Source organism: Protopterus annectens, chromosome 13.part0, assembly GCF_019279795.1.
Source record: "Protopterus annectens isolate FY-2018-M chromosome 13.part0, PAN1.0, whole genome shotgun sequence".
Lineage (NCBI taxonomy): Eukaryota > Metazoa > Chordata > Ceratodontiformes > Protopteridae > Protopterus > Protopterus annectens.
In genome coordinates this window covers 1,055,236,686-1,055,256,467 of record NC_056747.1, presented here as the reverse complement: position 1 = coordinate 1,055,256,467, position 19,782 = coordinate 1,055,236,686, and the positions used below count along the sequence as shown (strand labels likewise).

Sequence of the window (19,782 nt, the reverse complement as noted above, 5' to 3'; positions counted from 1 at the left end):
TCCACAAAAAAGTGATTTTCCCCTGTAATTCAACACTACATAGACCATATACAGAAAAAGCATAATTTAATAACTACCGTGTTTGTTTTATGTTTGAACTTATTTTGGTTTCACTTTCCTTCCTGCACTTGTCTTATCTGATACATCACAAAGGCTACTAAAAGTGGCAGAGTAATTAGGTTCTTTTATTTATTTCAGTGGCTCCTTACTGAAATGGCAGCATACTAAATGTTGAGTGCCAAAAAAACATGAAAGAAAAAAAGAAAAAAAAAAAAACTAACAGCGTTGACATCTGGGGACAAAGTCTAAACTATAAACCAATTTGCTCTTCACGTCCTAACTTACAGCTTTGGAATGAATGACTGCCCCCAAAAGGTGCTGGATATGTTAGACAGGAAAACAAGGATGCTTCTTGGTATGCACTGATTTTTATCTATTCCCCATTCTTAAGGGGGTATGGGCCTCCTCAAAATTGATTACATGTATATATCCACAACTGTGGGACTGCATATATATCTGACCTAAAGACCCAAACGTAGTGAAAGTTTTGAAACATCAGAAGAACAAGTTTAAGAGGACTTCCAGACTTAGTTTAGCAGAAGCATGTCAGCATCAAGCGGGAATGGAAAACAAACCAGAAGTAGATAAAAAAAAAAAATCAGGCAGTAACTGAATGTACCAAAAAAAAATAGGATATAGATATAGATCACACACACACATATATATATATATATATATATATATATATATATATATATATATATATATATATATATATATATATATGATGAAGTATCAAATGAGAATGCAAGAAAAGTGAAAACTGCATAAATACAGTTGCAAGTATGGAAAACTCTTGAACAACCTCATGTCAATCGGAATCAAATGTAGGAATGGTTAAGAACAGGTGGACTTAAACCAAATGACCAAAGGTTAATATTGGCAGCCCAACATAGTGGACTACATACACTTTTGTTTACAAAGTCCACTGAACATGTAGGAGAAACAGACACTATAGGCTTTGTAAAACAGAAATGGAAAGCATTGTACGTTTTGTTACTGGTTGTGATACACTAGTGGCAGGACGACTGTATACCAAAAGGCATAACAACGTGACAAGACTGTTGCATTGGGAATTGTGCAAACATTATATTTAAGTAGCTGAAAAATACTGGAAACAAGCCACAAAGCATTACAGAAAATGATGAAGTTTACATCACATGGGATCATCCATTGCCAACAGTTCAAAAAATAGATGCAAGAAAACTACATACAGTAGTCCATGAAAAGACAAAAGTAGCACTGATCACTGAAATTGCTACATCCCGTGACTACAGTGTCTTGCGTACAGAGAGAAACAAAATCATAGACTGGAATTTGCAGGCAGAAACAAGGGTAATGTGGAAGAAAGATACCCAGACAGTTCCAGTAGTAATAGGATCAACGGGTCTTACAAAAAAAAAAAAAAAAAAAAAAAAAAAAAAATTAAACTTGGATGCGATACATTTAACTCCATTATGAATTGTAGGAGTAGTCATTACTGGGCACATTGTGGGTGCTGCAAACAGCACTTCTGGCTAGCAAAGCTTTGAAACAAATTTCATGAACTTTAATCGTACTTTGACTTAGAAATGGGGTCCATTCAGTCATGGGATTAGAAACCAAAAAACTTTACAGAAATTAAAAAAGCTGCTAACAGTGGCAGGGTAAACAGGCTAGTTCACTTACTGCAATGGCTCCTTATTGAAATGTCGGCAACTAAATGTTGAGTGCCGAAAAGCTGGGGGGGGGGGGGTGAAAACCCAGAGAAAATCAAATCTTGAAAATCGCTCTTCTCCTCAAAACTTTTTTTGCATGGGGGCAAGGCCCTCTAGTACCCCCTGAACTTAAACATACCAACCCCGAGACTGCTATACCTCACAGAAGAGAGGATACTCCGAGAAATGGCATCTCAGATTACTAAGTCCGTTCTTTCGACCATTCACAGTCTGCACATTTCAGGACTAGCTCTAGCGGGTCCCGGCATTTCAAATGGTTACCTATTCCAACTACACAGCTATTAATAAAACAATGGCATTTAAATGTGCCTTACCAGTCAGAGAATGCCAGCACCACACCTCAGACAACTAGTGTGGCCTGGAGTCTGAACAAAAGCAAAGCACTCAAGTTTACTTTTCAGTTGCAAATAAACAAGAAAACATTTATTTTGTTTTTCCCTTTAATCAAATTAGTGCCACAAAGAATATCATTTTCATCATTCTTTATTTTTAAGTACTTGATTTTGCACTTTCTACAATTTTTCTGTAAAATAACTTTCTTCAGGTGTTTTGTTACAGCACTTTTGCATTGCACAGTGTTTTGTTGAGACAAGTCAGTAAACTGTGTAAGAAAGATTAACATAAAATACTAAATTATAGCTAAAGTATTAAAACCTGTGAATGCAACACAAGCCATCTCAGCCGAAGTAATGCATATTAATCTGAGGGATCAGATCTCTCACACTTTAACACTGAACTAGAGTGGTTACTTTCAAAAGAAAAACTGACAAGCACATCATTCAAGCATTCCTTAAATTGTTATCAGAGATGGCCACTAATGAAAATCAAAGAAAGCAAAGCAATTAAAAATGTGGTTTGATGCTAGCAGTCAAAAGCAAGCAGATGCAGTACTGTTGTAAGCGGATAACAGAGAAAACCACAGTAAACAAAGCTCTCATCTTAGAGATTTTTTTCTGTCCTTCTAAAATGACAATGGAAGAAAAGGAATCTACTGTAAAACAATATCATGCTGCCCATAACATTCCCCTTTCAGGTCATTTTGGGGTATAACAAATTAGAAAATAACCACTTACTTTGATAGAGACATTAGTAATGCAGAAAGTTCAAGATATGCTGAAAAACTTTTTTTTTCAGTTTTTGGGTGTGCATTCTCCTTTAAACGGCCCTTTTTTCAGGGTCAAGGGTTTTGTTAACAGGAAATGCTTCTTGGAACCATTGTTTTACTTTGCATAGAACACCATCAATAGTCTTACATCCACACCATAATAAACCTTTCCTTACCACAGCGTCAACTGAAAACAACCAACACCACAAGTTAACTTGCATCTTTCTCCACAGACGTGGTCAGAGAATGGCAGAATCCTAGCAGGGCAGCAAAGGACAAGGTCAGAGCACAAATAACACTGCTCAAACCTGTACGGACTGGTTCAAAACTCAAAAAGAAATGGAAACTTCAGTCCTGTATCTCAAGTACAAGCACAACAAACAATAAAAAAGACTTGCCTGTATGGGAAACTTAACAATCAAAACTGCTGTTCCAAAGTACTGGTCCTACATTAAACACTTCCAAGCTCCTATACTAAGAAAAATACAAGCATACATCACCAGTGGTTGCTATCTACAAACTAACTATCTTTCACTGTATATTTGTCTATTATATCAATATCATACCAACCTTGAAGTGCTTTTTGAAGAGACTCCAGACAGTTCACCAAGTGTTGATGATCCCCAGGACTGAGAACAGGGCGTTTCTCCTGGTAAGATAAAAAAGCAAACCTACATGTTATAATACAAAATCATTAAAAAGTGTCATGCACTCCACCTCAAAGGGAAGATAAAAGAAACTAAGTGAAAAGCACCCTCAGTTACAAACTAAAATTCTATCCAAGTCATCTTTTTGGACACAAACTCACAATGGAAACCCCTCAGAGTCCAAACACTGTTCACACTTGTGTCTAAGTTCTTGTACATTAGCCTGCACTAATTCTACCAATGTTTCCAGTACTTTGAACCATCGCAGTACTGCCCAAGTCAGCTTTCTTTGGACCTTGTCATCTACTTTCTCAAAGTATAGGCATCCCCAGCTGGACTGTTTCCTCAACTCTAGTTTATTCACCAACTCACTAGCTCACTGCAAACTTCAGGTTGGCTGTGTTGTATCATCATCTGAATCTGAAGTGTTCATCTCCCATCTTGATATCTACTACTCTGCATATTCATCTATCAATCTTGGTCTCCAGAACTTTCATGCATCGTGACAGGAGTTTAATACCTCTACACAACGGATCTCATATTCCTGGCCCTCAGACCTCAAGCATCCCTAAAACAGGCATAATTCTGGATGAAGGAAGGTACTCTACTACATTCACAGCTGTGTTGACCACCCTCTTGGTGTTTTTGAGGCAATGGCCCTCAGATGTGCGCGCTAGTCCTCAAACAGCAATCATGGTCATTTTAGTACAAGACTCTATACTGTCCACAGTTGTGAATGTCCCCTTTGTTATTGTACATTGGCACAAGTATGTTTATTCTCCAGTCAACCGGGATACACCTCTCTCTTTATACTGCTATGAGCGCACGCCGCAACCATTTCTCCCCCAACATCTTGATCATATCTGCTATGACCTCACCTGAGCCTACGTTTTCACCAACCTTACTTTCCTTAGTGCTGTTCTTACATCTTCTATGTTAAGGCCTTATTTCACTGTAGGCAGAATCTGGGACAGTACAGCTTCTGTGGGGATTTCTTCAATCAGAAGCTGCTGAAAGTACTCCTTACATCTGCTTTTGATGTCTTTAGGACAGTGAGTAGGTTGTTGCTGGCATCCCTAACAAAGGGCATCTGACAGCTTTCCTCTTTTTCTATCTTCACCAACAACCTGATAGTGTTTCTTTGTGCCACCTACTGCATCACCTTCCAGAAGCTAAGACTGCCTCAGATGCTTTGTTCTTTGCTACTGCAATTGCTCTCTCAGCCTCCTTATTAACCAACCAGTATTTTTTCTTAGCCTGCTCAGTCTTTCCCATCTCACTTTTTCCTGCACTTATTTCGTTTTGAGGACTTCCTGGACTTCTGCATTCCACCACCCACTTTTCTTATGTACCTTATTTCCATCGGGGCTCAGCCGCATATCTATTCTATAGTCCTCTCAGATTCTGCTTTGAGGTACTGCCATTCTTAACTCCACTCATGCCTTAATCTTTCTGAGGTGCTAGAGCTATTTCCTTGAACTCATGTTTTCTCGCCAGTCAACTTCCAGATCTTCAGACTAGTTTCTGTTGACATTAAAGCTTTCTCTGACTATTGTTTGCAGCTGGACTGTGGCAAACAGTGGTTTATGCAGTGAGCCAACTGTTTCATTGGAGATTACTGCAATCTCAGAGTCTACCTCAATGCCCTTTCCTTACAAGAAGGAAATTTACATAAGTTGCATGTTGGCATTCTTGTGTGTAATCTTGCAACTCTCTCTTGCTCAGCCACATGTTGGTCACCATCAATCCATTTGCCAGAGAGAGTTCAAGAATAGCTTCATTCTTCATTTGTTGCCCCACCCATGTGGACCAGGTAGCCCTCTTATCCTGTTCTACCTATCCCCATATGTGCATTCAGATCCTCAAACAATACTACCAATTGATGCTGTCCTGCTATAACTAGTAAGCCCTGCATCTGCCGCCTGATTACACACTCCATCACAATTACAACCCTGCCATGGGGCAAAGGCTGAAATTATGTAACTTGCCCTATCCTTACACTGGAGTCCAATTGCCATGAGTCTGTCACTAATTTTGATGACATCCCTCAAGGTCTTCTGAAGCTTCTCCCTAAAAACAATTCAAGTGCCATTTCTAGCCTGCCCCCACATTCCACCAGGTAGCAGACTCTGGACCCCACGTCAAGCAACTTTGCTGTACTGCTATTCCATTTTGTTTCCTGGATACAAAGGATTTCAAGCCTCCTCCTTACAATTCTATCATCCACTTCCAAACTGCATCCTGTCAGTGAACTTATAAAAGTACAAGAGTGTTAACAATACTTAAAATCTATCTACTAGGCAAACATGAACTAGGTCCAGTTTTTGCACAGAGCATTGCAGGTAAACCATCCTGGGCAACTGCACACCAGCTGGCCAGTAGCTTACTGACCCAGGTCTGCTGGGCTTTAGGGTGGATACATACTGGCCAAACTGGACACACAAACCCTTCCCACCATAAGCATGGGTCCATGGTGCAAGACATAGTAGGCCAGAACAGCAAATACCCATGCCCACTTTTGGTGACTACCAAGTGGCTAACCCTGCGATGATGCATAGTCTAGGATGCATGTTATCCAATCTAGAGGGTACTGAGCACCACAGTAGATGCCCAAAACAACTGGTCTATACAGCTCTTCCCTCAAAAGGGGACTATTTAAAAAAAAAAAAAAAAAAAAAAACAGAGAGCCTCCAGCAGAAACCTCAGAAAAATATTTCTAAATCTACTAAATGTATTCATGTTCCAACACCTTCACTCAATGCTTTCTGAAATTCATAAACTCCAATGCCCTGGATCAACTTATCCACACCCCCACCAGGGGCAACAATATCCTAGACCAAGTCATTACCAACATGAGTTCCACACCTGAAGTCAACTCCTCATTGGTCAGAACAGACCATAAGCTAATCATCCTAGATATCTACATCCTGCCCCTGCCCCCAATTAAGGAAATCATGGTAAAAAAGGTCTCCAAAGCCAACTTCATGACACTCATGCAGATGGACAATACAGTTATGACTACCGAATCCTACACAGATGCACTCTAAGCACTTACACAAGTACATGGATCGTGCTATCCCAAATAGAACCAAGACGCCATTGTCCAAAAAAAGGAAGTCAAGCTGGTGGTCCCCTGCCATAAACTCTACAACAGAAGGTATAAACTGTTGCAAAAGAGTAAAATCCCATGAGTGGAGGAGTTCCCTGGCCAGCCTCAGTAAGAAGCTGAGATCCCTTAAAAGATCCTCCAAAGCTAGCTATGAAAACAAAATCAACACTGATTCTAGGGACAACCACAAAGCATTCTATAGCTATGTCAAGACTCTCAATGGCAACACACAGATCTGCTCCAAGTTACAGCACAACGGCATGAAAATTACAGAACCAACTGATATTGGAAATGTCCTGGCAGATCGGTTCAGTGCTAACTTCACCCCCCTTTCACCCCCTGAAGGGCCCATATCTATACAGGAAGAATGCAGAGCCCCTGTAATCACAACTACAGAGGTAAAAGCTGCACTCTCTAAAGCCAAAAACACAGCATCCATGGGACCGGACAACATCCCAGGCTGTGTTTTACACAAACTTCAGAATGAACTGGCTCCCCACCTAAGCACCATCTTCAATCATAGTCTCACATCAGGCTTTGTTCCCACTGAATGGCACAAAGCAACAGTTAACCCCCTCCACAAAAGGGGAGCCACCACTGATCCTGGGAACTATCACCCTATTAGCTTGACGAGCCTGGTCTGTAAGGCCATGGAATGTATAATGCAACTCAAACAAAGACATTGGTAACCTCCAAACTCTGGACCCCACCCAGTTCAGGTTTGTGAACGGCAGATCATGCCTCCTGAACTTGATCGACTTCTTTGAGGCAATCACCAAAGCTGTAGACTAGGGTAAGGTGGTTCACACAGCCTATCTTGACCTCGCCACAGCTTTCAACACCATCCCCCACCATTCTGGAATTATAGCTGAACTCACTAGACTAGGTATAAATCCCTACGTCACAAGATGGGTTGCCAATTGGCTCACTGACAGAACCCACACTGTAAAAGTCGCAGACTCTAAATCGGACTTAAAACCAGTGAAAAGTGGAGTACACCACAGGGTTCAGTCCTGGGACCTCTCCTGTTTGGTATCTACTTCTCTGAAGTACAGGCCAACACAGAAGGCCTTTGGCTAATGAAGTTTACAGATGACTGCAAACTAGGAGCCATAGTAGAGTCCCCAAATGATGTGGACATCCTACAGAAGGGCCTCACTGAGACAGATGCCTGGTGTCAGAGCCATGGCCTCAAGCTCAATGCCAAAAAGTGCACTGCCATCCCCTTTGGTGAAAACTCTGTACCCATGAACTATCACATAGGTTGCAGTCTACTTAACGCCGAATGTGTGATAAAAGACCTGTGAACCTAGGTGGACATTACTGTGATGTGATTATCAAAGGAGAAACTAGTCAGGAAATCCTTCTACGTGGCACACATCATAAAAATGTTCTCATCTAGGAAAAAGAGAGGTCATTGCACCCCTCTACTAGACACTCAGACCCATTATAGAGTACAATACCCCTTTTGGAATGTACCTCACAAGACATCTGCAGCAGCTGGAAAGGCCACAGAAGTACCTCATAAAGAGGATCACTGGCCTCAGATGCCCTACACTGACAGTCTCAAATAAATCCAGCATTACTCCGTAGCATATTGCCTACTCAGAGCTGATCCCTGCCTAACAAATAAAGATATGTCAAACCCAGAGCTGTTGGGCATGCTACACCTAAAGAAATCACAACCCCTCTGAGCTACATGCTCTAGGGACCTAAACCTTGTCACCACAATAAACAGGATAGGCTGGAGGGATAGATTCCTGTTCCAGAGACTTCCCATACTCTGGAACAGGCTAACCATCTATGTCAAGCAAAGTTCCTCATTAGCACTCCAAGAAAAATCTTGATAAGTGGATGGGAAACAGGAAATGCACCCCGGGAATCACTTAAGTGGCTCTGCTCGACAGGGGCACTGGAAAATAACTGAGCGGCTTAAGCCAGGGAACCTTGTTGGCTAGGCTTACTTAGGCCCTTGGGCCGATAGCCTAGTACCTACCTATGAATTTGCTCCCATCAGAACAAAAAGGATAACATCTAACGCAGCATCAAATTTAATAAAAGAAACCAAACAACTTTTGCACATCAGGGACAAAGCTAGGAAAAGTACAGTTTTGTACCTACCATAAATGTAGATGTTCGAAGATCCACATTGCTGCAGTCCTTACATATGGGTAGTCCGCGGTCCTCGGTCGGCCCGAATACCAAAGTATTAGGCTGACGTCGGTCATGGGTGCTCAGATCTGACAGAGCGTCAGGGTATAAAAGCGCATGACCGACGTCATATACTCAGTCTTTTCTTGCCCCAGATGTCAGAAGGCCCTAAAAAGGAAGGCATCAGCCCAAAACAGGATACCTCCCAAAAACATGCCCAACAACAACCATCACCCCAACCATATAACCATGCCAAACTACAGAGGGGAAGGAGGGAGGGTAAATAGGACTGCAGCAATGTGGATCTTCGAACATCTACATTTATGGTAGGTACAAAACTGTACTATGTTCTTCATCTCACATTGCTGCAGTCCTTACATATGGGTAGAATCCCAAAGCAGAGGTAAAGGGAGGATGGAAAAATCATAAAGCATTAGGGGCTGCTAAAATGCCCTGTAATATTGCAGTGGCAAATCCAGCCCTAGACTTAGAATAAAGAGGAAGGTGGTAATGCTTGGAAAAAGTATGTACTGAACTCCAAGTGGCTGCTTCCAAAATATCTTTTGTAGCTACCCCCCTTAGAAAGCCAGTAGAAGTGGCAGTAGCTCTAGTGGAATGAGGTCCGATTCCAGCCGGAATCTCCTTACCATGATGGGAATAACAGAAAGAAATACAAAACCCAATCCATTTAGAAATAGTTTGTTTTGAAACAGGTTTTCCCTGAGAACCCAAAGCAAAAGAAACAAACAACTGCTGAGACTGCCTGAACCCCTTGGTTCTGCTCAAATAACGTAACTGCCTGTGAATATCCAAAGTATGCAAAATCTTCTCCCCTTTATTTTGGGGGTTTGCATAAAAAGTAGGCAAATGAGTAGTTTGGTTCAAGGCCACCCTAGAAACCACTTTAGGCATAAAGGAAGGATTAGTACGCAAAGATACCCTATCCTTATGAAAAATCAGGAAAGGTTCCACTGCCATAAGGGCCTGTAATTCAGAAACCCTTCTTGCAGAGGTAATGGCCAACAAAAAAGCAGTCTTCCATGATAAATACTTCAACTCGGCCATAGCTGCAGGCTCAAAAGGTTGTAGAGTAAGCTTTTCCAACACAAAATTGAGATCCCAAGCAGGAGTAGGAGCCCTACGTGGGGGTCTTATGTTCTTTGCCCCTCTAAGAAATTGCTTAAACAAAGGATGGGAAAATAAAGGAGGGTCACAGTCATAGTTAGCAGAAATGGCTGCAGCATGAACCTTTATCGAGGAGAAAGACAAACCCTTGTCCAATAACTCAGTAAGATATTGAAGAGAAACACTTAAATCAGGCTTGGAAACATCAAAGTCCTTCGCTTTGCTCCAAAGAAAAAATCTCCTCCATTTATCAGCGTAAACCTTCCTTGTACTAGGCCTTCTGGCCTCCAAAATAACATTCAAAACTTGTTGTGGAAGCTGAGACCCTCCAGGGTTTAAAACAGAATATGCCAGGCTGTGAGATGCAGAGACTGAATCTTGACATTGAGGAAGTGATTGCCCTCCTGAGACAAAAGATGCGGAATCAAAGGCAGAGGCCATGGAGGTTCCCGTACCAAACTCCTCAGTAGTGGGTACCAGTGCTGTCGAGGCCAATCCGGCTATCAGAATCATGGATGGCTTGTCTTTTCTGGCCTTCAGGAGTACCTTGGGAATGAGAGGCAGAGGTGGAAAGGCATAGACATGAAGATTGCTCCAACTGAATGATAGAGCATCCACCTTCCAAGCTGTGGGATGAAACATTTTGTGCAAAACTTTGGCAACTGGTAATTTAGTGGAGAAGCGAACAGATCTATGTCTGGAGTCCCCATAACACTGTCAACTTTAGAAACACATGAGGATCCAGTTTCCACTCGTGAGGATCCACAATTTGTCTGCTCAACACATCCGCTAAGGAGTTCTGTGCTCCTGGTAGAAACCTTGCCTGAAGATTGAGGTGTAAACTGAGAGCAGTCTCCCACAAAATCATTGCTTGCCTGCAAAGAGGGCGAATGGGTTCCCCTTGCTTGTTGATGTACCACATGACAGTAGTGTTGTCTGTTTGAATCAACACCTGTCCTGGGTGAAGTAAATCCTTGAAAGCCATCAATGCAAATTGGACTGCTAACATCTCCTTCAAGTTGATATGCAAAAGTTGAAGTCTGACAGGCCACGTGTCTTGCACCCATTTTCCATTGAGGTGTGCTCCCCAAGCCTTGTCCGAGGCATCTGTCGTTAGAATCTGACTCGCCTCTGGTCGGGTCACAGAGAGTCCCTTGTTTAGGTGACATTCCTGAGCCCACCACAAAAATTCTTTCTGAATGCAAGGTATTAACTGAATGACAGTGTCTATATCTTGGCAGTGTTGTGTCCATACATTTTTGAGATACCATTGAAGCTTCCTCATATGCAGTTTGGCATTGGGAAGCACCAGAATACAAGATGCCATGAACCCCAAGGCTTGAAGGACTGTCCTTGCAGTCAGCCTGGACTGTAGAGACATTTGATGGAAATAAAGAGAAAGGCTTCTTTGTTTGTCCGGGGTCAAAAAGGCCATCTGGGAAGCTGTATTCAGTCTCACACCCAGAAAGCACATTTCCTGAGAGGGTACTAGACTGGACTTTGTTTCATTCACAGAATACCCTAGGCATCTTAACACTACCATCACATACTGTAGATGCTGCAGAAGTTCGTCTTTGTGTTGTGCAATAATCAGGCAATCGTCCAAATAAGGATAAATCTGTATTCCTCTTAACCTGAAAAAGGCCATCACTGGAGCCAGAACCTTCGTGAACACTCTGGGCGCAGTAGATAAGCCAAAGGGCAATGCAGAGAACTGATAATGTAAACTTCCAGCCCGAAAACGCAGGTACCTCCTGCAACTGGGCCCGATAGGAACATGAAGATAAGCCTCTTTGAGATCCAGAGTTACCATCCAGTGATCTTTTCCCAACAGAGGTAAAAGCTGTTGTAACGTCAGCATTTTGAACTTTGGAATGTCCAGATAAGTGTTGAGGATAGATAAATCCAAGATTGGTCTCCACGTGTTCCCTTTCTTTGGTACTAGAAACAGGCGAGAATAAAATCCTAGTCCCACTTCTGACAGAAGAACTGGCTGTATAGCTCCTATTTGAAGAAGTAAAGAAATCTGCTTGTGAGCCTCTATCCTTTGCCGAGGAGGAACGTCTGGCATGCCTTTGAATGGAGGCAATGTATGGAAATAGAACTTGTAGCCTCGGTTTATAATGTCCAATACCCATTTGTCCTGGGTGACTAAAAGCCAGTTTTGCTTGAAGAGTGCTAACTTTCCTCCCAAAGGAGCTGCCAGGGAAGAAGAATCTGGCAGCTGAAAATGCAGGTCATTGGGCTTGTTTACGAAAGGACTGGCCCCTGCCCTCACCTGCAGATTGTGCAGGTGAACTCCAAGTTCTAGGCCTGAATGTACTGTGAGCTCTGCCCCTGCCACGTCTAGATCTACCCCTAGACTGAGAATCAGAAGAAGGGTAGGTCCACCCTTTAGTAGGCCAATTTCTACTAAACTTTGGAGGTTGCACCTGCAAAAAATCTTTAACAGTCTGCATGGACTTGGCCTTGTCTTCCATTTTCTTCAAAACGACTCCACAGGGGAACCAAACAAAACTTCAGACTGTAAAGGGGCATCCAGAATTCTAGTTTTAACATGCTCGGACAAATTCTGATCCATAAGCCAGGCGTGCCTACGAAGAACTGAACCAGTGGCAGCCACCCTAGAAGAGGCCTGTACAGCATCAAAACCACATTGCAAAGAATGCTTACCCACCTGTTCAGAGACATGTACTAAATCTCGCAATTCTTTACACTCTATGCCCTCTGCCAAAGCATCCACTTTAGATTTTAGCTGAGAAAGGAGGAAATTCTGATATTTCAACATATGAAACTGGCAATTTAAAGCCCTCATTGCTAAAGTAGAAGAGGTATACACCTTCTTACCCCATCTATCCAAAGCTCTAGCTTCCTTATCTAGAGGAACCGGATTCTTTACAACAGAAGCTCTAACACCCTTAGGCCCCTGACTAATAGTTTCTGGGTCCACCCTAGGACTCTTATACAGATATTTATGAGCCTCAGGCACCCTGTAATACCTGTCCGGTTTAACTGGCGCAGGAGGCAAAGAATCTGGATTAAGGGAAGCCTCCGAGAAAACATCTTGAACAACATCCAAAACAGGAGGTATAGCCAAGGGTCTATGCTGTGGTAAAAACAAGAATTCCCTAAGCCTCTTCCGTGAATCAGAGAAATCCTGTCCTTCCCACTTAAAATGCTCCCTCATGGAATGCAGAGTTTCTGAAAATGAAAAATCCTCTGGAGGAGAAGCAGAAGGAGTGGAATCCTCTGCATCAGAATCCGAATAAGGGGGAAAATCTCTAATATCTTCAGCAGAAGAGTCTGAGTCGTCCGAGGCCTGATCCAAACTTTCCAACTCTGGCTCCACCCTAGGCCTCTTATCAGGAGGGGGCATAGAACCCCTAATTAAAGTAATCAAATCTTCTGCCATTTTAAGCATGTGCTTTTTAGGCACAGACCCTAAAGTACCTGGAGGGACACCAGAGGAAGGCAAAACAGACCTGCCCTTAGAAGAAGCCTTAGAAATAGTAGCAGAAGGCCTAACCACCTTAGGCATAGAAAGGAGAACAGTAACCCGAGAGGCCCCTTCAGCTTGACCTGACTCATGTGAGACCACATCCTGCAAAATCAAAGTTTCCCCCAGAGACTCAACAGAAACTCCAGCCGGATCCACCTGCTCCACTGTAGGTTCTGCAGGACCGGCGTCCGAAACGGACGAAACAACCTGTCTAGGTTTCAAGGATTTGTCTTTGCGCTTCTTCGTGGAAGCGGGCGTCGGAGGATCCGACGGCATATTATAATTACACCGCTTACCAAAGACTAATCTAGCACAATCTAACCTTCTTTTTATAGTGCGCTTATTAAACCTAGCACAAAACTGACACCCGACTACGTCGTGGTCCGGTCCCAAACAAGGAATGCAAAGCGAGTGATAATCCCTATGCGGTATCTGTTTCCCACAAGAAATACAATTATTCACTTTTTCTGACATCCGGAATTAACTGAGGCAAGAAAAAACAAAATATTCCCAACGGGTACTTAGCCCAACTTGGTTTCGGTCTGAAACTCAGAATACGAAAATTTCAGAACGCCGAACGGCACTTGCAACGCTGCTTCTGCATCGGACCATGCGGCAAAAAAGACTGAGGATATGACATCGGTCATGCGCTTTTATACCCTGACGCTCTGATGTCAGATATGAGCACCCATGACCGACGTCAGCCTAATACTTTGGTATTCGGGCCGACCGAGGACAGCGGACTACCCATATGTAAGGACTGCAGCAATGTGAGATCAAGAACATCAATGTTCATACAATCAAATCTCAAAGCAACTGGCAAAACATTAGACATCTTAAACCATACTAAATCCCATATCAAAACAAAAAAATTCTTCTATACTAAATCCCCAGGAAAACATAGCCCAAAGCTCTTCTGGGCATCACAGAAAACTGTTCTCCACACTAAACAAGCTCACCAACACTGAATCAACTCCTCCAGTGACTGCCACCTAGTTCAACAAGCAATTCATCCAAAACAGTCATTTCTTAAAGATGATCCCTCCGCTGCTCCACCACCTGCTACTCTGTTAAAATGAGTTCAGTACATCCATCTTCCTTAAAACCTGTCTATACATTAGCAAACTAATAACCTCTCCAAAATCTAAAACCCACAAGTCTTGTTGCAGATAACCTTCCACGTGAATACATCAAAATGGCAGCAGACTAACTGGCCCACCCATTCTCCATACTTATCAGCTGTTAAATTACAGACAGCCATGCCCCAACTCTCTGAGGGGGAAAAAAATCATAACACCTCCCTTTACAAATGCAGAAATTCAACAACATTCTCCAGCTGCAAACCTATCGCAATACTATCTCCCTTATCAAAAATCCTACAGAAATTTGTGGAACGCTACACCAACACCACTATAAAACATCCTCTCACAAGCCCAACATGGCTTTCATCCATGTCATAGTACCAGAAATGCCCAACATTTCGCCAGCACAGTCACAATAGAAATGCAAGGTCACGTAGTCTCAATCTTCCTCGACTTACCAAAGCACCTGACACTCACTCATCCCAACTACTAATTGAACTCTTCTCCCTAGGCCTCTCCCAACCTACACTACCATGTTCAACAGCTACCCTAACAAGAGACAGGCTTTAGAATGGCAACTTTCCTTTCAGGTCCTGCAAGTGTCCACAAAGGCTCTATTTGCGGCCTCCTCCTATTAAGTAGTTTAGTGGAGATTATTTCTAAATATATTAAACAAGTTACCATTGTGCAGTACGCTAATAAGTCCACCTTCAAGTGTATAGCAGCAAGTTTTAACAAAACTCCAAACAATCACCCAAGCAACATTTTCCTCTGTCAAATCCTGGCTAACTGATGCAAGCCTGGTCTTATACCTTGAGAAAAACAAATTATTATTCTCACCCAAACAATTCTCTGCCCTCAAACACTATTATTACATCAGCCAATAACACTAACACAGAAAAAATAACCCACAGAGAACTACCTGAGGTAACTATAAATGAAAATCTCACATTTTAATCAGCACATGCTGCAAGTCATAAAAAAAATCTACTAGTCAAACTCATACTTAACAGATGCAACAAGTAAGAAACACTGCCAAAGTCCTCACTCCTTTTCATATTGAGAAAAAGTAGCAAAACGTACTACAAATTCCTCACGTACCTTGCCTTCATAGGTTCATGGGTAAGTTCTACACTACCTGCCCTTGTGGGGCATTTCAATCCTAGCCAATTGCATTCAAGGTGACAATCAACTCTGTACCTTATGTCCGAGGTAAACGCCATAAGCATCATGCCAACCTTACTACTATAGTGGTTAAAACTACAACATCTAATCTACACCCAGCTAGTCACAGCCCATAATTTTATCTACAACCACAATAATTGCCCCTCTCTAAAACATAGTTCAGCAGTATACATCATGCAGAGAGGTGCACTCCATTGAAAAACAACTTATGGCCACTACAAAGTCAAACAATGGTGTAGGAGATGCTCGCTAGTCAAGTTGTCACCAAACTTACATACAAGTTACCACTTCCACTCAGACAAATACAAATAATTAAAAGGTTTCAAACCCAAATTAAAACAGCTGACTCTCGGCTGTGCCCATGTACCTCACTGGACAGTGTGGAACCTTCTCAATACACTACAATAAGTCACCTGGACAACTCAAGTACAAATCAAAAAAAGAGACACTTGCACAGCTGTACTATATCAGTGCCTTTTCTCCAAAAAATGTCTCCCCTTTCTCCTCCAATTTCCCATAAACTTTCAATTTTCCTTCTCATCTCTCCCCACCACTTTTTTCCCACTTTCTCTCCCATTACCCCCTACTCTACTTCCTTTTCTTCCAGTCTGTAACAAAGTTACAGCATTTTAATACTGAGCAAACTGGACGCCACTATCAAACATACTTGTATGAATAACATATTTCCTTAAAATTCCATGTATTACATCATCATTACTCTTTCTATTATTAATGTAATATTTCATTAGTACTCTGTGCACTTTATTATTACATATGTTGTCTCTTTTTACTGTGAAATTTTCAATAGGTGGAAATAATCTTTTGGAAGACCCCTTGTATAACCTCCATTTACAGGAGTCTGCCTTTGCTCTGCTCATACATTATCACAACGGTCTGCTCTGTTGGAAAATAAACTGTTTGGTGGGATAGTTCCCAGGCTATCACAGACATTCTGCACAAAAGGTAAAAGATGGATCCCCCTTGTTTATAAACCACATGACTAATTCTGTAATTACCAGAAGAGGTCCTAGAGTTTACAATTGTTTCATGGATTTGAATGTATTTATCACTGCCATCATTTCTTTGAGGGTTATGGGTTTCCTTTTGAAATGATGGGCTCATTGCCCTTGTGTTTTTCACTACCTTGGGTACAGCCACCAGGCATCTGTAGTTACAAACTAGGAAGGAGTTTAAATGGAAATTGGAAGATAGAGATTAAGACTCAAATGGTCTATCCACCAATGAAGTTCCTTTCGGACAGAATTTAGTACTAGAGTTTAACCAGAGAGGGTGAGTGTTGTTGCTGTGGACCAGAATTATTTCAGAAACCACTGAATTTTCCTAAAGGAATCATGAGAATTGCAAAAGCTATGCATCTTAATTTCCTGAGGAATTTCTTTGCTGAAGGCAGAGTTTCAACAGAAAACTAAAAGCAACTACTCCTTGTAAAGGATTACTTTCTCTTGAAAAGAGTAATACCATAATTTGTGAGCTGTCTTGTAAGCAATCTTGGAAAGGTTATCTTGTGGGTTAGAATGAGAAAGGATTTTGTCAGAAATCTGTTTCACAGCTTATGTTTTAGAAGAGTTACGACAACAGTTTTGAATAAAATCTGCCAAAATAAGGCAACTGCCAAGAAAGGAAAAATATGAAAGCCTTGTAATCTATAAAACAATCAGTGGTCCTAGACACTTTGTGAATACCCTTGGTACTCTGGGCAAACCAAAAGATAAGGCAGAGAACTGAAAACGTAAACCAGAAACCTTAAAAAGTGTCTGATGACTGTGTAAGAGAGAGTACATGGTGGTACGCATTTTACATCCAAGGTTACTAACAAGCTTAGAGGAGGGATTAATGGTAAGACACTGCAGAGTAAGCATTTGGAACTTCAGAAACCTGACAAAGATTTAGAAAAGACTGCTCCAAAGCAAATATTCAGGTTTCCTCCTCCTTGGGTACCAGAAACATACAAGAGTAGAATCCTTCTTTTTGATTTTCTGGTATAGATTCTATTTCTCCCTAGGAAAGCATGCGAGCAAAGATGAGGCAGAAAGTACAGTTGTGTACACCTACCATAAAATGTAGATGTTAGAGTGTCTTCACTGCTGCAGTCATGACTGTAGGGTTCTCCCCTGCCGGCAGGCAGTCCTCGGTCGGCCAGAATCCCAAAGTCTGGGTCCGGCGTCGACTTTTCAACCATGCTCCCTGACGTCAGAGCGCCAAGAGTACAAAGCTGACAGTCGACACCATGTTCTCCAGTTTTTCTTGCCCCAGATGTCAGGAGTCCCAAAATGAGAAAGGTCCCATATCTTTTGCAAATACACCTCAGAAGAATGGTGAAAAAAGGAACCATACAAAAGTAAAAATAAGAGGGGACAGGAGGGAGGGAAACCGAGACTGCAACAGTGAAGACACTCGAACATCTACATTTATGGTAGGTGTACACAACTGTACTATGTTCATCGTGTTTCACTCTTGCAGTCATGACTGTAGGGTAGAATCCCAAAGCAGAAAGAAAGGGAGGTGGTCATAAAGTAGAAGGGGCGGCTAAAAGGCCCTGCAAGACTGCAGAGGCAAAGCCTGCCCTGGACTTAGAGCAGAGAGGTAGATTGTAGTGCTTTGAAAAAGTAAGCACTGAACTCCAAGTTGCAGCTTCCAAAATGTCTTTGGTAGGAACTCCCCTGAGGAAGGCAGCAGAAGTGGCAGCAGCTCTGGTGAAATGAGTCCGTATACTCCCTGGGATTTGCTTTCCATGGTGTGAATAACAAAATCCGATTCCATGAGCAATCCATTTAAAAATGGTCTGTTTTGAAATGGCTTTACCTTGGGAACTTGAAGCATAAGAAAAACAATTGCTCTGATTTTCTGATGTCCTTGGTTCTGTCCAAGTAAAAACGTAGCTGTCTGTGTACATCCAAGGAATGTAAGATCCTTTCCCCTTGGAGTGGGGAAAAAAATTGGCAAGTGGATAGTTTGATTTAAAGCCACTTTGGAAACCACCTTAGGCATGAAGGTAGGATTAGTCCCGTCTTGATGAAAAATAATTTAAGGTTCCACAGGCATAAGAGCTTGCAACTCAAACTCTCCTGGTAGAGGTCGGGGCTAACAGGATGGCTGTTTTCCAAGATAAAAACTTGATGTCAGAAGATGCAGCAGGCTCAAAAGGAGGCAAGGTGAGCTTTTCCAAAACATAGTTGAGATCCCAAGCAGGAATGGGAGGAGATCTAGGAGGTCTTAAGTTCTTAGCTCCTCTGAGAAACTCTCTCATGAGCTGGTGGGAAAAGATTGGAGGGTCTGTATTATAATGAGCGGAAATAGCAGAGGCATGTATCTTAATGGAAGAGAAAGAGAGACCCTTATGTAAGAGGTCTGTCAAGTAAAGTAAAATTACAGGAATGTTCTGAAGAAGAGGATCAGAATCCTGAGCCTGCATCCAGAAACAAAATCTTTTCCATTTTCCTGCATAAGATTTTCTAGTGCTAGGACGTCTGGCTTCTAGAATGACATCCATAACCTGCTTGGGTAGGAGTGAAGAAATCAAAGGCCCTGGATTAACCAGGCCGCCAGGCTGAGTGCTGACATGAGTGTAGAACCTGACCTTGATGTTGGGGCAGAAGGTTCGGAGTCTGTGGTAAGACTCAAGGGGGCTCCAGACATAGGTTTTTCAGAGTGGGGTACCAAAACTGTTGAGGCCAATTTGGGGCCAACAAGATTATAATCTTGGGCTTGTCCTGTTTGATCTTTAATAAAACCCATGGAAGAAGAGGAAGAGGCGGAAAGGCATATCCCGAGAGGTTTCTCCAAATGAAAGATAGTGCATCCACTTTCCAAGCTCGTTTGTGGAAAGTCCTGGTGCAAAAATTCTGTAGTTGACTGAGATGGGATGCAAAGAGGTCTATGTGAGGACATCCCCAGACTGCTGTTATCACCCTGAATATTTCGGTGTCCAGCATCCATTCGTGTGGATCCGAAAGGTTTCTGCTCAGACTGTCTGCCAGGAAGTTTTGCTTCCCAAGTAGAAACTGAGCTTGAAGGTCCAGATTGCAAGCTAGAGCTGTGTTCCATAGATCCATGGCTAGTCTGCAAAGAGGGTAGGAATGA

General features: G+C 42.2%; 1 protein-coding gene across 1 annotated transcript in view; it reads right to left on the bottom strand.

The window, feature by feature from the left end:
* Positions 1-19,782, bottom strand: part of MED1 (mediator complex subunit 1) — a 1,231,128-nt gene that overhangs the window by 1,043,849 nt on the left and 167,497 nt on the right. Inside the window, exon 3 of the mRNA XM_044054941.1 lies at positions 3,454-3,532. Within this exon, the coding sequence (XP_043910876.1) occupies positions 3,454-3,532 (79 nt within the window). The remainder of the gene's footprint in view (positions 1-3,453; positions 3,533-19,782) is intronic.